The sequence below is a fragment of the Lissotriton helveticus genome, chromosome 8, assembly GCF_964261635.1.
Source record: "Lissotriton helveticus chromosome 8, aLisHel1.1, whole genome shotgun sequence".
Lineage (NCBI taxonomy): Eukaryota > Metazoa > Chordata > Amphibia > Caudata > Salamandridae > Lissotriton > Lissotriton helveticus.
In genome coordinates this window covers 293,077,692-293,094,069 of record NC_136069.1, presented here as the reverse complement: position 1 = coordinate 293,094,069, position 16,378 = coordinate 293,077,692, and the positions used below count along the sequence as shown (strand labels likewise).

General features: G+C 44.9%; 1 protein-coding gene across 1 annotated transcript in view; it reads left to right on the top strand.

The window, feature by feature from the left end:
- The window catches only part of RDX (radixin), a 596,536-nt gene that overhangs the window by 149,474 nt on the left and 430,684 nt on the right, over positions 1 to 16,378 (top strand). Inside the window, exons 3-4 of the mRNA XM_078657059.1 lie at positions 1,833 to 1,916; positions 2,015 to 2,110. Coding sequence (XP_078513185.1) covers positions 1,833 to 1,916; positions 2,015 to 2,110 — 180 coding nt within the window. The remainder of the gene's footprint in view (positions 1 to 1,832; positions 1,917 to 2,014; positions 2,111 to 16,378) is intronic.

Below are 16,378 nucleotides of genomic sequence, written 5' to 3'. Positions count from 1 at the left end.
AGGTGTAGCCGTTGTGGATATATAGCCGCTGATGCCATTCATGTTTTTTGAATGCCCCAGACTGTCACAATTTATTAGCGATGTTAATTTTTTTTTAACTATCAGTTTGGGGGTACAGGTACAGTTGTCTGCAGAATTAGTAATATTCGGAATTCAGACACAAGAAATTGGGATCCGATCAAATCCAGAGGAAGGATTTCTTTTCATTTGTATGGCTATATTTAGATTCTGTATCACTTCACGATGGTTAGACCCTGACCCGCCGGTTTTTAATCACTGGCAACTTACTTTATATTTACCAGCTAGAAAGTGCTGTTTATAAATTGAAGGGGATGAAAAGGAAGACGTGCGGCAGGAATGTATGGGCACCAATTTCAAACTGGATCTAATCTTCTTTTGTATGATTGATCATCTTTCACATTTATAATGTTATTCATGCATATTTAAGATATTGGTTGTAAAGATTATTTCTTCTGCCCCATTACACGGGAATGTTAATTCTCACATTTATTTTCCTTCCAATATGTTTTTTTGTGTTACTTTTTTGTATTTTTTCATACCTGTTTCCTGACATAAAATAATTTAATTTAAAAAAACAAACATCTATTCCGTCATCCTTAGATTTCATACTGGAGCTACCTTAGTTACACTCTGCAAGGGCTTTTAGTGGGCTGGGTCCCTCCGGGTCACAGACCCAGCTGTAAAGGCATTTAAACTGATCCCTATCGAGCCCTATGTTCATGTCCTTAACTCTACTGCCAAAAACACGGATTGATCGTCTGAACAAAGAATGTAGAAGACGTTAAAGTGATAATTTCAGCGGTTTAGTTCCTGTTGTATATATTTCACAAGTTTAATTAATCTTGCATACCCTAAGAAAGTTAGCTATTTCCATGATCTTTGTTTTCTGTTTTTTTCGTGTAGCATGTTACTCTCTTTTAAGGCATATTTTCAACGGAGTCTCTCCAGATGTTCTAATGGGCCACAAATTGAGAGCTCTGTAGTTGAGGCTGAAGGCTGTAGTGGGTCTAAGAGGTGATCGGAATACATGGCCATCCAATCACTGGTCTCTCTGCAGAAGGCACAGCTCAATGGTCACGTGTTTCAGTTGCAATTATAGTGTGTTAAGGAGGTACGCAGTATACAATTGGTAAATGTAAATGTAAATGTATTTATATAGCGCAAATCACCGACCCGGTATCTAAGCGCTTGCTTAGGGAACCCGTCCTGGTATTCCCCTGTGAGATACCCCGGCAGGGTATCCACAAGGTGAAAGCCAGGCATCCCGCCGCAAGGGGCCGTAGTGGAGATTAAGCAAGCTATTGCCCAGAGTCGCAGAGTGTGACCCCGTGAGTTGAGTAGGCACCGGAGCGAGAATTGTCGAGTCCGTGGAATTTTTGAGCTTGAGACCTGCCGAGGCGGGGAATCGAACCCTGGTCCACGGCCGATCTCAGCTTCCGGGTCTGCCACCTCTAACCACTGAGCCAAATCTTACTCGCTAATGCATTTTTCACTTGGCGACCAATCTTTGCCCTCATCCTTTCAGCCATTGATCCATTCATGCATCACTCATCCTCAGGCCATTGTCTCACCAGTCACTCCAGATGCACTTTCACTCATGAAAGACCCAGATCTGTCGATTTTAGATTGCATAGTGTTTTTTGGGTCATAAATAGGGACCCTTCGTCTGTGGTTCAATTTTGAATCGTTGCAGGATGACTTTGTTACTACTGCTTGTAGGAAATCAACTGAGAATACAGCAGCTTGCATGTAGTTACCTAGGTTTTGCCCGGTAGGAGATTCAACTGAATGTTTTTGTTTGTCTTGTATAGATTAATGTGCGGGTTACCACGATGGATGCAGAACTGGAGTTTGCCATCCAGCCCAACACAACGGGGAAACAGCTCTTTGATCAGGTAAATATTTGCATTATTAAACCAGTCCACACAAAAGAACGAGAATAGCAATACTAATCGTTTCACTGTGTTTTAAAAAAATATATATATATCTTTAGGTTGTAAAAACCGTTGGCCTGCGCGAGGTGTGGTTCTTTGGTCTGCAGTACGTTGACAGCAAGGGTTACTCGACATGGCTAAAGCTGAATAAAAAGGTAAACCTTTTTTTACCGTCTCTGCTGCTATATCATTCAACTGAAGAACGAGCTGCACAACTGTTTCTCTGCCCAGTCCCTTTCTGAAAATGTCATTGGGGAAAATCATTTTCTTTTGTCTGCACCTTTTGTGCCTTTTGTTAAGGTGTATTTCTGGGTGATTTGTTTTGTTACTACATAGATGGCTAGCTTCAAACTTGCCTTAATTATACGGCATTTCAAAAGCCTGGAGACCTGAATGTTGTTAGGTTCCATTGTGCGAAGGCTCCCATGGGAAGCACAGAAAGTAACATCTGGCAGAGAGAGTGTGTGTCTATATCGTTATCAAATTGTTCTTTTAACAGTTTAGCAAAGCCAATCTGCAGCTGTGCTGTAAAAATAACAGTCAAACAAATAGAACAGTACGGAATGTATGAAACATTTGATGTGCTTTTTATACAAGCACAACATTAGGCACTGCAGAGAAAGGCTCTTTTGGGCGAGCCGAAGTGAAAATGTTTTAGAACAGTATTTCTGAGATGTTGCACAACATTGCAGCTACGCCATGGATTTAGCAAACAATACTGCTAAACAGAACACACCCCTCTGGCCAGGCAAAGGACAACCCAGAACCATAAAAAAGGGCACCAGAACAATCGACAGCATTATAAGGCCCCAGTAGTGTGCTTTAAAAAGCTTATAATCTAACGGATTATACTGCATGTTCATAGTAAGAAATATCAGACTAGTTGAATAAAAATTTTTTTTTCTAAAACATTGCTTCCCCTGCCATGTCCTCCAGCATTTATATTTACATGTCCATTGTTTGCAATAAATGCCTATACATATAGTATGGTCCACTTCGAATTGCTTCATGTTCTTACGGTACTGTAACTTTACATTCAAATATATTTTATTGAGTAGTTAAATGTGAAGAATTAAGTGTATAAAACCAAATTACCTCCACCCCTGTACGTCTTTCAGTCATTTTTTTTTGCTAAGGAAAAGGGTAGGAAGAACATATACGATGGGGGAATGTACCTCTCGATTCATTACTCACTATTTGCCACAGAAAGGACATATTTACTTTTGCAAGTTGAAAGTCATTTCTCTTATAAAAGTTTATGTTCTACATAGCAGTCAAATTGAAGTTTGATTTACAGGATTTAGGATATGAGAATTAAGTTAACACAGCTTAACACAGAACCATTTGCTTTGGTGATTTCATAGATATGCAATATGTGATAAATAATGTGATGGTTATGTTTTTTTATATATGTTATGTAGCAGTGGGGCCGTTAAAAGTAATTCTAAAATATAGATGGCCTGAACGTTGCTTTCCTCAGATTGTTCAAGTCTTTATTTGCAGAAACTATGTGCAATGCAGCTGTCGTCTCAAGAAATGCTGCCATCGCAGGTCCCGCTTTAGGATTTAAAACAGAAAATATCAACGCTGAATGATTTGGACTTTCCAATTGCCAGACATTCTCAAAGGACACTCAAACAATTCCAGACCTAAATGGGCATGCGTTTAAAATCTAAAGAATGTCTAAGAGAAATGAAACAAAATGTAATGTACACATTGAGCCAAAAAGATGGAACTAAAAAGGCAAACTCCTGTATAGAAATGGCAAAGTAACTCCAATAAACCTTCAATTCATGGTAATCAAAGCATAGGTTGTTCTATGTTAAAACAAGTAAACAGAACATTGTAATGATATTGCTTGTGTGAATTTACTGTGCACAGATTCTCCTCTTGGCACTAATGGCATAGGTGAAGTATCTAATTCTAATACAATTCAGGATGTTTGAATAGACTGTTTCTGTCAGGCATGACTCATCTAAGTGTAGCATAATGTTCGTTGCAAGCTTGCCTGAATATAGGGATGCTGGACATACTCCTGCCATTCAGTTTTGGGCTCGAACATTATAACTTGTTTTTCTTCAAAAAGCTTTGTCAGTGTCGAACCTCCAGGCGTCGTTTGGGTTCACTAGCAACATGCCGAAGTAACACCTGATTCCAATGCAGAAACTTTAATTGGAGCCAACCTAAAAATGTTGCAGTTTCGTGGTTCCCTCCTCCACAACGCATCCTAGACATTCGGGCTATAGTTCTTATGTTTCAGCCTCTGCCCTGGATCTCTATGAAAGTTGCTTCAAGACTTCTGGGCCTCTTGACATCCTGCATCTTGTTTGTCGACTATGCCATGTGGCACATTTGGGCTCTACAGTGGAACCTTAAATCTCAATGGACCCAGCACTAGGGCAACCTATTGGATTCCATCACAGTTTTGGAGGAGGCCCTTTTCTACCCCACTCAGAGCTGACTATGGTGAAAGATGCAATGCTGCTGGGGAGGGGAAGGCATTTGGGAGAGGTGGAGCTTAGAGGACTCTGATATCTGGGGGAAAGCCGCTTCCACATCATGTTGATATTGCAGGCAGCACACCTGGTGCTGAGTCTTTCTACCATCTATCAAAGGTAACCTGGTTCAGGGGCTACCAGATTACACTTCTGCCATGTGGAACTGCAACAAGTGGGGTGGGTCCTGGGTCCTGTACCAGGATGCTCTTCATCTCTGGAGCTAGCTGAAGTGCCAAGACATTTCAATAGTCTTGAGCCACCTGGCGGGCATCTTTAAACACCAGAGCGGACAAGCTCACCTGGCAGTGCCTGGTAGATCACGAATAGGATTTAAATTCTGAGGTGGCCAGGGCATCTTCCAGCAATCGGAAGAACCCTGGTTGGAGTTTTTCGCCAACATAGAGAACGCACAGAGTTAACACTTTGGTGCATTGGAGTTTCCATGAAGATTCTCTCGGATAGATTGGAGCATGGAACTCCTGTATGCCTTCTCTTTGCTACCTCTCCTGCCCCGAGTTCTGAAGACCAAGAATAACCGGGCCTAATTAATCTTAGTGCCTCTTGATTAGGCAAGGAGAGTGCCGTACCAGGAACTTGTGGGTATGAACAACTGTCATTCAATCGGACTGCTGCTTCGGGTGGACCTCATGATGCAGCCCCAGGGTAGGATCCTGTAACCAAATCTGCACCTCCATGCATGGAGATTGAGCGCCGGCAGTTGACTGAATTTGATCTTTCTCTCAAAGTTGTGAATGTCATCCTGGCTGCTGGGTGTCCTCCTATTTGACCTATCTACACTAGGTGCTGGAACAGATTTGTATCCCTGGTGTGGTGGTGCGGACCCATTGCATGTGAAACTGTTGGGTGTCCTATTGTTCATTCTATCCCTGGCCCAGCAGGGACATTGATTAAATGAAAAGGGGTGACCCTGTGTCCCTCAGAACCTGGATAAGTACGTAAATTAAACAAAGGTGTTTCTGTCGGGTTTTAGCGAACAACAACGTTGATGACACAGCTATAAATGCAGTTTAAGGTTCAAAGCCTCTGACACAAAGACATCAAGCTTAATGAATAAAGCATGCAGGAATCAATTGTTTCAACGTACTTAATAAATAAGACATGAGTAAAACCAAAATTGCATTAGTCAAATGTTTATCCCAGAATTACTTCATTCATTGGTACATACAGTATCTTAATACGGACTGTCAATAACAATACAAAATGAGGAGAGTGACACAAATGCAGGGAATTCAGGTAGTGAGTATTATATACAGTGCAGACATACATATATGTACAGGTGGTGGAATAAAATACAAAATAGGCCAGAAACTTGTTACACAAACAAGAAGTTCTATCTATCAAAGTATAGAGTCTTGCCGATGCTGGACCTAATATAAAGCGTCGATGTTTCGACCCTGTGGTGCCCCAGTTGGAGGTCACGGCGGGTCTTTCTCAAGACAGGCGGAGGGGATGACAGTCTGAAATTAAATAAGCAGTGTGTCAAAGAGGTGCTAGATGCAGCATGTTAAATGGATGCATCTGTAGGGTTATCAATACTCACCCTACTGAAGGCCGGTTACTTAGCCAGGACGGGATGAGAGGGGCGCAATGGCCTGAAATCTGTGGAACAGGAGCAGTCCCAGATTAATTACATGAAGTGGTTGAGCGTGCCCATTGCGTGATTAGTGAGTGTGAGAACACCGTTCAGTGAAATCTAGGGATTTGTATACCGTGTATGGGTGCCTGTTCCCTGAATGGTATGTGCGTAGTTGCAGTTCAGTGATCTAGAGTTAAAAAATTCAAATTCAAGTCCGAGCTATCGAGTGACTTGGTGGGGCAGGATTGAAAGTTAGTATGTCATGTCCGAGGGGGCGGGCGTGCGGTGGGTTGTGGCCGGTGCAGCTAGAAACTCGGCTAAAGGCCGTGCCTGACCATTAAGTGGCTGGGGAAGGCGTCCAGGTGTTGGCGGTTTAAGAGTGCTATACAGTGATCTACAATAGTATCGAAATGGGCTTAAAAGGTGATCGCGGTGGATACGTTTTTAGAAACGAAGCGTGAGCCGAGAAGATTGCTGCCGTGACATGAAAAAGTTACTGCCGTGCATAGAAGGCTGTGAAGGCGTCTCGTGAGTCTTACCTTGTGGTGTTCGAGCGAATCCGTTAGACAACTAGGAGGGCAAGCGTCCCATCCTAGACCTACTCTGGGTGAGGCAGGGGCCGGAAATGGGAGCCCGGTTAAATCTGGAAAACGACGTGGCCGCGAGGACGCGTGCACGTCGATGGAGACGCTAGTGGGTTGCTAGGCAACGGCTTCCTGCACTGTAACACGCAGGCTGCGTGGGTACGTCATCGGGTGACGGACGGGAGTGTTTGTGAAAAGTGATCGTCATGTGGAGGGATTAAAAATTAAATTAAAAATCACCAGGGAATGCCGGGCAATTACTAACCTCATGGCACACTGTTAGGTTTTCACATAGTAACAAGGTTAGGTTTCACATAATGACGGGTTTGTACAAGGTTAGGTTTCACATAATGACGATGTTATACAATTCATGCGTAGGATAACAGAGGTACGGGTTACAAGGTTTGTAAATGTCCTAACTCTCGTAATACATGAAGCTCTCTTTATATAATAAAAAAGCATTAGTTGTGCTAAAGGCAAGATCCAGCTAACAGTATACAACGAACGGCCAACAGATGAAACATTGCTTATGTGGACCATTGAGGACATAACCCGAATACATCGTGTTCATGTACATGCAACTCTAACGGAAAACAATGCCGTCTTGCCAAATGAACAAGGGATAGCGAGGTTCAGTAGTTCAAAGGAGTCTATCTCTAACCGTGGCTAGGGGGCCCCAGTAGAATACCCTAGAGTTTATAATAGACCCATTTGCTTTGCTATCTCTTCTTGCTCATTTAACCCATTGGCAACTGTGTTTAGATTGTGTATCCACTTACATTCTTTTCTGCCGTGGGCTGTTGTGAGTGAACCACCTCGTGGGTTTGTACATATTTTCTCCACTACCCTCCACCTCAAACTTTCTGGTGTGTGATTGTGGGCAAGGAAGTGTTGCACCAGAGGTGCTCCCTGTGTTTTACATCTGATCTTGCTCATACGTTGCAAAATTCTCATCTTCACTTTCTGGGTGGTTTGACCGATGTATGGAATGTCACAGGGGCATAGGATGATGTATATGACATTCGTTGTATTGCAGTTAGTTAAGGATGACATTTTGTAAGTCCTTCCGTTGTACAGCAGAGCCTGACCATCTATGCATTGCGGGCACACTTTGCATGGGCCACATTTGAAATGGGCCGTAATTGGCGGCAATCCAAATTGATCACGTATATCTGGTGGTTTTGGAGGTTCCAGGTACGCTTTGACAACATTCTCCTTGATGTTTCTTCCTCTTTTGAATGCGAATAGTGGGGTTTCTTCCGTCTGCAATTCAGATGCCACCAGGTTCCAATATTTTAAGATAATCTTCTTGCATAAGGCTCAATAATAGAATTTTTTTTTTTAAACCAATTTATTTGTTTTGTACCCTGTGGCGCCTTGGTCAGTCGCTGCCTCCATTGGAACATTGGTACATAGCTCTTGTATTTCTTACACAGTGAGGTACGGCTTAGGCATTGTAGCATTTTACATTTAAGTGCAAATAGTAACCCAATGAGGATATCGTCATTTTCAGGATCGGACAATTGCATCAGATATTACAGTTATACATTGTATAATTAAAAACAACCAAAAATAGAATATTTTTTTAACAGCCCACCCTCCTCTTACTGGTCTGGCTCACCCCTAGGAGAAATGATTAGAGCTTGAGGCTTCTGCTTATTGTTTGAATATGCGTCTTTTGAGAGTCACTGGGGTAAGAGTAAAGGTCAGGTGGATCGGGCCAGAGTCTGGTGGGGATGCCTAACAGTGTCTCATGTTAAGGAGAGGGGGTGTTGTGTGCTATGCGCAGTGTGGCGTAAAAGGGTTGATGGTCTCAAAGGCCTCTAGCATCAGGTCACATTCCATGTCTGATGACTGAGCTTTCTGTTCCACCCCATCGGACCATCTCCCTTTGCCAGGTAGATACACTTGGGGGAAAGGATGATTTCCATTTCATTGTAATGGAGCGCTTTGCTATGAGGAGGGCCGTATCAGCCAATTGGAGCTGCACTTTCTGTGACTTAGGGAGCCGGAATAGTCCTAACAGGCAGCGCTCTGCTGTGTCCCAGTTGGGGAGGCCCGTTACCCGTTACATCTTCTATGATTTATGTGACTGAGGACCAGAACCCCCTGAGGAGTGGGCCCGTCCACAGCATATGCAGTAAGTCTGCGTCCTCTACCTAGCATTTAGGGCAGCAGACACTCGCATTGGCATATACGCAATTGAGGCGGTGTGGGGTAAGGTAGGCTCTGTGAAGGATCATATATTGTATGAGCTTGAATTTTGCGTTACAGGACACTTTTTTAGGGTATTCCAAGAGAGAGGACCAGTCCCTATCCGTTAAGTCCTTTCCAAGATCTCTAGCCCATTTTTCTTTCAGAGTCATAAGGGAGGTCCTTACTTGTGCCTGGGTCACTCTGTACAGCCATCTAATGAGGTGGCGTCCCTCCCTCATCAGGTATACTGCTTGTGTTGGGGCTCCTCTCCTCTTGGCAACCAATGCGTCTTTACGTATCGGATAATGGCTGCGTGTAGCATAAAAAGAGAGTACGGGACAGCCTACTCCTGAGCAAAGTTCTCGTGGTCCAGTAGGGCGCCGTCTACAAACAAAGCCCCCACTGTGGAGACCCTCTCCCGAGACCAACAGAGTATACTTCGTCTAGTGACCAAACCTGTTGTGATGGAGATCCCAAGTAAGGGGATGTTAGAGGCATAGGGGAGGCACTGCCTGGTGTATTGTAAGTTTTGTTCCAAAAGGAGAGCGCTATTCGCAACAATAGGGGTGAGAAAAGGAGTATCCTGCTCCTTGGTAAAAGTAGGGTATACAAGGTGCCCTGACTCAAGGACTGTGGCGTGTAACCCACTTTGTGCAAATTACGGCCTGCGAGCCAGTACGATAGCCATTGTAACTGGCTTGCAAAGCAGTAGGCACAAAATCCGGCACCCCCAGTTCACCTTCGTCTGACCTCAGCTGTAGCTTAGACAAGCCCACCGTCTGCGCTCCCTTCCCCTAATGAGATCTGATAGGAGGGAATCCAGTGTTTTGAAGATAGAGGCTGGAAACAGTCCTGGCAGATTTGTGAAGAAGTATAGCAGACGCGGGAGGACCCCCATCTTAAGAGATGGCTATTCTGCCCATCACCAAGAGAGACAAGGACACCCAAAAGGTTATCTGAGTATGTAGTGCCCTGACCGCCCTCATCAGCTTGCCCTCTTTTAAATCCTGAGGAGTCCTTTATATTTGGATTCCCAGGTATTTGAAAGTGTGTGGGGCGACTGTATGGGCGAGCTGTCCAAATTCAACCGTTTCAGTGCGCTCCTCCGGCTGAAAGAAGAATGCTGGGCAATGCGTCTAGTTTATGGCAAGGCCCGAGATATGTTCAAATTGTTTAAAAATGCTCGAAATGGGTTCTAAGTCCTCTGTTAAGTTGTGGGTGTATAAAATAAGGTATACTGACAGTACGTGCACTGAGTTGCCTAACCTGATCCATGTTTCAGCTTCCTTCCGGAGTTTAATTGCGAGGGGTTCTAGCGCTAGCACAAACAGCAATGGTGACAAGGGGCATCCCTGTCGTGTGCCTCTGGCCACTGGGCTAGGTCATGAGATGTGGGATCTGGCGCGAACTTGTGCCGTAGGGGCAGTGTATAGCAGCTTGACTAAACTCATGTACCCCGGTCGGATGCCAAATTTGTTCATAGCCATCATCATGTGTTTCCAGTTTAGGATGTCAAAAGCTTGGCGCAGATCAAGGAAGATACATCCAGCATTTCGATAGTCGTCTGGGGTGGCCTCCAACACCTGGTGGAGATGCCTGATGTTCACAGAGGTGCTACGGGCGGGGACAAAGCCACCCTGGTCAGTATGGATCAGTTTTGGCAGACAAGGGAGTAGCCGGCGGGCCAGGATCTTGCTCAGGATTTTGTATTCTGTGGCTGAGTGATAGCTGGCGGAATCCTGACATATCCCTTGGGTCTCTGCCCAGTTTAGGGAGGGAGATGACCAGGGCCTGCATAGTGGATAGGGGAGATTACTGGCATCTTGGGCTGTTTGATATAGGCGTTCCAGGTGAGGGGTTAGTTTATCTGAGAGGGTGTTGAAATATTCTGCAGGAAGGCCATCAAGGCCCGGAGCCTTATTACGTGGCAGTTCTCAGATGGCCGCCTCACTTTCAGCCTTGGTAATAGGGCCGGACAGGTCTTCTTGGGCCACGCTTGTGAGCTTGGGATAGGTCAAATTGCCTAGGAAGGCTGCTATGGACTCCTTCACTGGGCTACTCGGGGCACCATATAATGACTTGTAGTATTTGCAGAAGGCCAGGTTTATTTCTTATTGTGTGTGCACTGTGGTGCCGTCTGGCAGGGCCACTTCGTGTATGGGGGTGAGGGGGCACATCTCGCAGTAGTCGTGCCAGGAGTGTCCTGACTTATCTGCCTCTGTTTGAGCTGGGTAAATGATTAATAATCTATTACTCAGAGCCATTCCAAGAGTTCGGTGTGTTGTATACGTGCCTCTTTTTTTTCGAGGGGTTGCTGACCGTCTCCTGTTCTAGGGTATTTAGGGAGGCTTCTACCGATTTAAGATTATTGTGGATTTCCTGTCTGGCCCCCTTAGTGGCACTGATGGCAGCGCCCCTGGTTACAGTCTTAAACACACCCCACTCTATAAAGTGTGAGGAAGCCAAATTAGTATTCTCAGTAAAATAATTGGGAATAGTCGATGCCAAAGTATCTCGGAAAATGGCATCTTCCGGCATCCGCGGCCACAACCTCCAGGTAAGGACAGGGGTGAGGGTACTTCCTCAGGATAACGTCCTCTCCAAAGGGTTGTGGTCGCAGAAGGTCTTAACCAGGTATGTGGTGTGGGACACTTGGGTTGGTATGGAGAGGGAGCAAAATATCCTAGCTAGTCGTGTGTGTAGTTGGTGGGGTGGGGAATAGAAAAAGTATTCGCTGCTGTTAGGGTTCAGGAGACTCCACACATCTCCCAAAGATCAGCCCTTCGCCCATGTCCGTAAAGACTCTGTGTGCCTGATATAAACAGTTCCCTGAACAGGGGGATGAGAACGGTCCAGTTGGACATCCGGGCTGTGTTCTAATCTCCTCCCAGCACCCACAAGTAGCCCACCAAATCTGCCAGCCCTGTATTGAGGCTTGTTAAAACTTCTTCCTTCTCGTAGTTCAGAGTATATATGCTGCCAATGACTGTGTGTGCCATCCAGTGTGCCATGGTCCAAATCCTACCTGCCCTGTGTGTCAGTGTGCTGTCCCAGGCCATGAATGGGACCCCATGTCTAACCCTTATGACTGTTCCCCTCGCAAAGGCGGAGGATTATGTGGTGAACACTTGGCCTCTCAATTTGTTCCGGAGCTTAACTGCCCCGAATTCCATGAGGTGGGACTCCTGTAGCAGGGCAATCTGTGCCTTTCGCCTGTTCAATTGGGCGTGAATCCTTTGGCGTTTGTGTATCGATCTCATCCCCCTGACGTTCCAGGTGACTAGCGTAGTAGTTTCCCAGCATAGCCATGTGTTTGTGCTCGGTTCTTGAATCTACTCTGAGTTGTGAGACGGGTAGTGTCTGTAGTGTGTTGGGGGTGAGCCAGAACCCAAACGAACTATAGTAAATTCCAGTACTGGGACTAGCTCCAAAACGTTGCTGGTCCAAACATTATACACAACTATGTGAGCATTCTTTCGGTTTCGATGTGCTCTTGCTATGGGAACGTGAGGGGATGGATGGTGCCCCCCTCTTTCTCTTCCATGACGCGCCAGGTGGTGTGCTTCTACGTGATTGACCGGACCGTCAAACCAACTTTAATGATTTAGATAAACTGGGGTAAAAATATGCATGATGCCTCATATCTCCACAGCGAGTTTGATACAGCTCTGTTTCAATAGGGTCTCCCCACATTGGGCCTTCGTCAACCAATTATTTCCTTTACTGTCTGTGGATTGATTGAGGCGAACAAGGCAACACTGCTCTCTGAGTCCGAGTGCATGTTGGTGTCCTCTGAGGACGCCGGTGATGAGGGGGGGTGGGGGGGGGGGGGCCGGGTCTCTGAAGTCAGCCGAGACTCTGCCCTGTAGGGCCTGCCTCCGGTGAGTTGCTCTTTGCGTTGGTTTTGTGAGTCGATTGGTTGCGGCGTGTTGGCTTTCCTGTTGCCTACCGTGGCCCGCGGCCTGTGGCAGACTTTCCAATGATTGGGGGGGGAGGGAGGTGGAGGTAGCCCGGAGGCCGCAGGTGACTGGCTAGAGGCTATCAAAGAAGTCTCTCTTTTGGTCGTTAATGATCTTCAAGCGGGCCGGGAACAACGGAGCATAATTGAGGTTCAGGGCTCTAAGTTTCTTTTAAAGTTTCTGGTTTGAGGCTCTTCAGCGTTGGACCAGAACAGTATAGTCCGGGTATTGTGTAATCCGGTGATTCTCGTACTGTATAGGGGATTTCTCCCTGGCCATTTGGAGCAAGGGGTCCTGGTTCCTATAGTTGAGAATATTGACTATCATTGGGCGCGGGGTCGCTGGCCACTGGTCTCTCTGCAGGAATTCTGTGCACCCTATCCACGCAAAAGAAACTGGATAAGCTACATGCTCTCAAACCCATTGTTCCAAGAATCAGGTGGCATTGGGACCCTTTGAGCGCTCCGGCAGGCCTATGATACGAAAAAGTTTCCGCCGAGCCCTGCCCTCAGCGTCCTCAGCCTTGTCGAGGAGGCCAGTCTGCTGCTGTTGCAGTTGTGATAGTTGCTGCTGAGTGCTCCTTGTGTTGCGGCAGCTGTTCCGACAGGAGTAGTTTATTGTTCTTCACTGTGGAGGACAGCTTGTCATGATCCGCCTTTAGGAGCGTTAAGCCGGTGGTCAGGGAGCCTATTTGCTGCTCTATTGACTTCCGCGACTCTCGCACCCCCTGCAGTATGAGGTCCAGTTTGTCCGCAGCAGATTCCAGGTTGTTGGGTGGGATGCAGGTCAATAGGGATGTTTGGGTGGTATTGTTTGTCTTGCAGCTGCGTGCTCGCAGATGCCAACTCCAGTGCCTTGCCCTTTGTGCGTCCCATGATGCAATCTTCGGCAGAGGCCGAATCGCCCCCCCACAGCAGAGCTTGGTCAGAGACTGCAGCTTTGCCAGGTGAGTAGGCCCTGCGGGCATTCATCTTCCTCCACCCAGGCCGTGCGGCAAGCCGCAGCAGGTTTGTGCTCACAGTTAGATAGCTCTCGTCCAAGGAAGGTGCAATGGGGCTGTGTTGCTGATCAATTCAGATACGACCGGGAGCAGGTGGATCTGGACACAGCCCAACAGAGTAGCAATTACCACTGCTAAATGAGGAGTGAGAAAGCACCTTACAGCAGGCTGTTGTGGGAAGAGCGTGTTGTGAGCGGTCGTCAGGGCCTCAGGCAGTCCATGCAGCACACCCTCAGTACATCCCAATGGGAAGGCTAAGGATGGAGGGAAAGGCCTCCCTCGGTGGGGCCAGCCGTCAGCAGCTTATCGTGTCCCGGCCTCCGGGGCCCACAGCTGGATACTCGCAACTCTGTTGATTATTTGGGGTCCAGGGGGTCGTCAGCGTGAGAGGCCCAGCGCTCAGCCAGCAGGCTGTTCAGTTGGCCCAGATCGTGCAGTCCGTCACCTGCTGCTGTGAGCAACACAGGCCTGAGGGGCGAGGACGGCTTGGTCGCAGGAGCTGCGCTATGCAGTGGGGATAGCAGACTCACTGCCTGGTAGAGAAGCACTCAGTGGTCCGCCACGTGGTCTTGCGTTCCCCGGCAGAGCAGAGGGGGAGGGGGGGGGAACGTTCCTGCCTCGGTCGGAGTCTCGTGACCGTGGTCGTTGCAGGTAGGGACCTCTGTCTCCCTCATGTAGTCTGGCCTCCGGGTATGCTGGGGGGCCTCTCCTGGTTTATCCGCCCACTGTCGTGGCCTCACGTAGGTGTTACTGTGCCCTACCCGGTTCGAATCTCACGATGCAGCCGTGCTGGGGAGGGAAGGGCAGGTAGCCGCTCCAGCCTGCAGGGCACCACCGCCTCCGTCGGGGCAGACCTCTTTTGGCACCACACTGATAACCTCCACAGTTCTCCGGTGCCAAAGTCAGCCCGCCAGTGAGGTAGCCCCTGGCCCCAAGGGGACAACGCAGGTTGCGCAGACAGCGCGCCAGGCCTGCAGTGTGCACGGCCTCGGTCTCTGCTCCTCCGCAGCTTCCTCGTCTCTAATGGCGTCTTTCAGCGCTGCACTGGTGTTCCCGGGTGGTGTATAGCAGGAATATCGATGGGGAAATATTGAAAAGAAGAAATATCGAGGTAAGAATGTCGTCTGTGTAAAATACCGACGTCTTAAATATCGATGTAGGAAATATCGTTTTGTAAGTAGTGCAGAAATATTGACATTGTGAAATATCGATGTAGTAAATATAGTTGAAATAAATATCGGTGTAATTTATATCGATATGTTTTCAATGGATTAATTTTTTTAGTTTTTAATGTTTTTATGTAAATAATAAATGTTATTTTCGAATTATTTTTTTATTTTTAGCTTAATTTTTAGGAGCGGGATGTTTATTTTATAGGGGATAAGGATGGGTAGTAATTTAAAAATATAAATGTAAAATATTCATTTTGAATATTAGTAAATATTTTAGGAGCGGGTTGTTGGGTTTATAGGGAATAAGGGTGGGTAGTAATTTAAAAAAGTTGTGTGAAAATTTATAGAATATAAAATTAGAAGGAAATAATTTTCAAATTTCGAAATTTTAGATTTTAAATTAGAAATGTTTTATTTAATTAAATGTTGTTATATATTACATTTGTAAATATTTTGGGAGTGGGTTGTTGGGTTTATAGGGGATAAGGGTGGGTAGTAATTTAATAAATGTGTTGAAATTTTTAGAAATTTAAAAAATTAGAAGTAAAAATATTTTACATTTTGAAATTTTAAAATTGAAATGTAAAAATTTTAATTTAATGAAATTGTTATATATTTGCATTTGTATATATTTTAGGAGTGGGTTGTTGTATTTAATGGGGATAAGGGTGGGTAGTAATTTAAAAATGTTCTGTTAAAATTTATAGAAATTTTGAAAATTAGAATAAAAAAGTTACTTTTTGAAAATTTTAATTTGAAATTAGAAATGTAATATTTAATGAAATTCTGTAATATAATATTTCATTTTGTATATATTTTTGGCAGTGTTTTTTTTAATTTTTAGGGGATAAGGGTGGGTAGTAATTTAAAAATGGTTTGTTAAAATGTATAGAAATGTAGAAAATTTGAAGTAAATTTTTACTTTTCTAAATGTTTAATTTGAAATTAGAATTTAAAAATGTATTGAAATTGTTATATATTAAAATTTGTTTATAATTTAGCGTTGGGATGTTGTATTTATAGGTGATACGGGTGGGTAGGAATTTAAAAATGTGTAAATCTTTTTTTGAAATTTAAATAATTATAATTTAAAAAAATTAAATGTTAAAATTTTAATTGTGATTTTTAAAAATTAAAATTGATTATGGTTTGTTGTCTAGCACTTTCCCTGAGTTATATTGGCCTTGGAGTTAGAATAGTAAGTTATTATGGTTTACTGTCCAGCACTTTCCCCGAGTTATGTTGGATTTGGAGTTGGAATAGTAAATTATTTTGGTTTACTGTCCAGCACTTTCCCTAAGTTATGTTGGATTTAGAGTTAGAATAGTAAATTATCATGGTTTACTGTCCAGCAATTTCTCTGATTTATGTTGGGCTTTTAGAATAGTAAATTATTATGGTTTACTGTCCAGCATTT